A 3847-nucleotide genomic window follows, 5' to 3' on the forward strand; every position below is an offset into this window, starting at 1 on the left:
ACGGATTTATTTTATTTTTTTACTGAGGTTGACTCCAAATGGACTTGATCATTCATACAGTTAATCGAGGATTGAGTTAGAAGTCCAGGTTCTGTAGTTCCGATCAGCTCTGCATTGATGTGCATGCAGCTCCCAAAAAGAAAGTCTGATTCTTTTTTTTGCTGTTTCTGTTTGCATACATACGATATACACAAGCAATTACTTAGAGGAATGAACTGTATCGTGTTTGATCTGTAATTGGCCAATTTTCCTATAATAAACCAGCTATAAAAGTTTTAATAGCTCTCTCTGAGATTGCGTTACAAAACTATCATCAAATTAAATGTGAAGTCAACTCCGTGCGTGTTGCATAACGTCGTGAGAAACAAAAATAAAACAAGGACTTGTTCGGGCAGCGAAAAGATAGGGCTCATTTATCTTGCTTGTCTTTTTCTCCGCCGCGTCACTCTGCAGGGTGATTTATTGTGCCACAGTGGAGCGGACTTGACGGGACTTGTTTGAAATACCGCGTCAGGATCCCCGCCTCGCAGCCTCCAGCGCTTTTTTTGCACACTTCCAGCAACAATTGAATTGTTTGGTGCCAACGAGTCTTGCTCATTTTGTAACTGGGTTAAAGGGCGAACGACATTAACTTTGATCAGTTGGATGGCACGTGGTGCAGACTCACACTGCTTTCCCCGAAATGTGTCCACACCGCTTTACGCATTTACTAATACAAAAGAGGCATGTGAGATCACGTACCAGGTGTGTCAGTAAAAGCATCATATTTACAGGAGATATTGTGAGTCAAGTGTGTGTCTGTGTGAGTGTGTGTGTGCGCGCGCGCGCGAGTGTGTTCAACGAGAGGAGGACAGTCTTTGCCAGTGATTTCCACGATGCCCCGATGCGCTCATTGGTGCGTCCTTCCAACGTGTCACCAGTTTTTGTGGATTACCCCAGATATACTCATCATCAGCAGAGTGAAAAAGCACTCTCCTCCTTCACCTCCTTCACTCACGGTGTTCCACCTGTCGGCCAGGACTTCTGACAACACTTGTGAAACTTTCCCCCTACAAAAGAATTCACGGGAAAAGATTTTCTTTTCTGTGATAGATTTCTTTTCTTCTTCTTCTTTTTTTTTTTTTTTTTTTTTTTTAATTTCTCAACTGCATTCCGATTGCAAACGTATTTGATTTCTTCAGAGAAAAAGGATGACGCCGACTTCTCTATTCTCCGTTTTTCTTCTTCTCGCACCTTTTTTGTTCCAGAAGCGCTCGGTCCGTGCGTCCTCTGGCTGCGCGTCCTGCGCTTTACCGGGCTTGGACAAAGACGCAGAAGAAAGGCTGATGATTGAATTTGCGAAGCAGCAACTTTTGGACAAACTGCACCTGAAAGAGAAGCCAAACATCACTCAAACGGTGCCCCGAGCGGCTCTCCTCACTGCGCTGCGCAAATTGCACTCGGGGCACGTAAGACAGGATGGTACTCTTGAACTAGAAAACAATATCCCAACCAAAGATCAAGGCTATGAAATAGTGAGCTTTGCAGATATAAGTAAGTTGGGCAATTACTTCTCTCTTTTTTTTGTACAATTCTATTTTCATTGGACTAAGAATATTACATGCGTGCCTTTTATATGCGTAAAATATTCAATGTGAAGTACTTTTAAAATGCTTTAGTCTTCTAGGAACTGTGGCAATTCACATGAATTTAGTCACATCTGAGCAAATTTGATTGATCTTTGAAGTGGGCCTTTTCTTTTAAGGAAGCATTATCTTTTACTTTATTATCTTTTATGACACATAGTTCTCCCAGGAGTTGTGGCATGTTTGTCTTGTAAAGTCTCTGAAATTCAGTAAGTTCTTAAGTCTGATTGACATAACCAGTGTCAGTGTGGCAGTGTGAGGCAGTTTCAACCAGCTGTCTTGGGAATACTGGTTGTAACCTTGCAGTGACACCCTGAGAGCACATGATGATCTCTGGATGAAGTTAAGTGATGCTTTCAGAGCAGGGGAGGGATATAAACAGATTGCAGGTTGCACTTTCTTCTAGCTGGCGGTTAAGGGGAACGCTGGAGGTCCAGACGATATGTGGACAACCTCTTTCAGCTAAAACTGCACATCTGCTGTGCAGACAGGTAAAACAAAAGCACTCATATGATTGCAAAGGTTCTAGTGAAAGAAGTGGTGCATCCTGTTGGTGGTCCCCCTGGTACTGAAATCAGCATCATGCGAGTTAACTTGAGTGGCAATAATTTCAAATAAGCCACAAAAAAGGGGGTGGATTTGATCCCACTATATATCACACTGTTAGTGTCAGTCAGTTGGTTTTTTTTGTTTTGTTTTGGGTTTTTTTAAGACTGGGTAAAAAGGCCTAAAGGGAGAACAGAGAACTAAAAACGTGTGATATTAGCTGATATAAGTATGACATACTGACTTCACTGAGTGTTCAAAAATCTACTCATGCCACAATTTATATGAGCAAAAAAGCAACAGGTCTGTAATGTTTAGGAAATTTTCTTGCTGCTGGGCTTGATTAGTCTTTCACTTCAAAAATCAAAATTTTATTTGCCTAAATATATGCATGTAATTGTGTGCCTCCATAGCTCATCATAAGCTTTTAGTAAAGGTCAAGTGTAGTACAACATGTCTAAACTGGAAATGCGGACTGTTTTAGATTGACATATTGAGAGGAATGTGTCGTTCATACCGATTCCCCCGTGACTAAAAATTGTAAATTTATCTATAGCAGCATATGAAAAGCTGATATTCTCTGAAATACTGATATATTAACATCCCGTGTGTTGTTTTTTTTATTTGTATCTGATTCGTAGATGAGACAGAGACTGGTGACGAGGCCAGCCTTAGCCTTACCTTCCAGTTTCTGCAGGAACGAGGCCAAAGTATCCAAGTCCTCCAGTCCTCTCTGTGGATCTACGTCCGCTCCTCGGAGGACCCATACCGTGATTCTCGTCTCCATGCCCGCGTCTTCCTCTTTGCAGAGGGCGGGAATTCCGGCTCCAATCGCACCTTGGTGATGGAAAAGATGCTGGAGGTCCAGGAGAGTAACTGGCACACTTTCCCCATCACTCGCACCCTGCAGGCCTTCTTGGACGGGGGCCAACGCCGGCTTCGCTTGGCGGTCAGCTGCGACGAAGATGGGAAGAACCTGTGCTCCTTGGGCGGCCCCGCTGATGCCACCTACCAACCTTTCATGGTGGCCCAGGTGCGTCTCCGGGAGAACCACGCCAAGCACTCAATCAGGAAGCGCTCATTGCGTTGTGGCGACCACGTGACGGTGTGCTGCAAGAGAGACTTCTACATCAAGTTCAAGGACATCCAGTGGGATGAGTGGATCATCGCACCGGAGGGCTACCACATGAACTACTGCATGGGTCAGTGCCCACAACATCTGTCCGGATCTCCCGGGATCGCATCCTCATTCCATGCCACAGTCTTCAGCCAGCTCAAAGTCAATGGCATCAACACAGCTACGACGTCGTGCTGCATTCCCACCGAGCGCCGGCCTCTGTCCATGGTCTACTTCAACTCTCAGCACAGCATCGTCAAAACTGACGTCCCGGACATGATAGTAGAGTCCTGTGGATGCACATAAACCACAGAGAGTAAAAGACTGATGTTTGAGTTAAATCAGCCCAAAACATACATGAACAGTGGGGTATGTGAACTTTTGAGACATTATAGGCTGCAAACTGAGAAATGTTTCATTACATTCATGGCAATATGAAATTAGTAAACCACATCTATTTGAAAAAGTTATTTTCAAAAAGTCTCAAAATTGTAAGCAGATACACAATTATACTTTTCAGTCCTGAGAAATGAGAAAGAACGTTTAAGTTTATCTATTG

The 3847-nt window shown here is 43.6% G+C and overlaps 1 protein-coding gene across 1 annotated transcript; it reads left to right on the plus strand.

Annotated features, from left to right (window-relative positions):
* Window positions 1-1190: 1190 nt before the first annotated feature.
* LOC308129458 (inhibin beta B chain) lies at window positions 1191-3594 on the plus strand (the record flags this gene model as incomplete). Its single annotated transcript, XM_080495402.1, has 2 exons — window positions 1191-1533; window positions 2813-3594. 2 exons carry the CDS (start codon window positions 1191-1193, stop codon window positions 3592-3594), a joined length of 1125 nt encoding a protein of 374 aa, XP_080351528.1.
* Between the last annotated feature and the right edge of the window lie 253 nt (window positions 3595-3847).

This window comes from Blennius ocellaris (assembly GCF_963422515.1).
Source record: "Blennius ocellaris genome assembly, chromosome: 4".
Taxonomy (NCBI): domain Eukaryota; kingdom Metazoa; phylum Chordata; class Actinopteri; order Blenniiformes; family Blenniidae; genus Blennius; species Blennius ocellaris.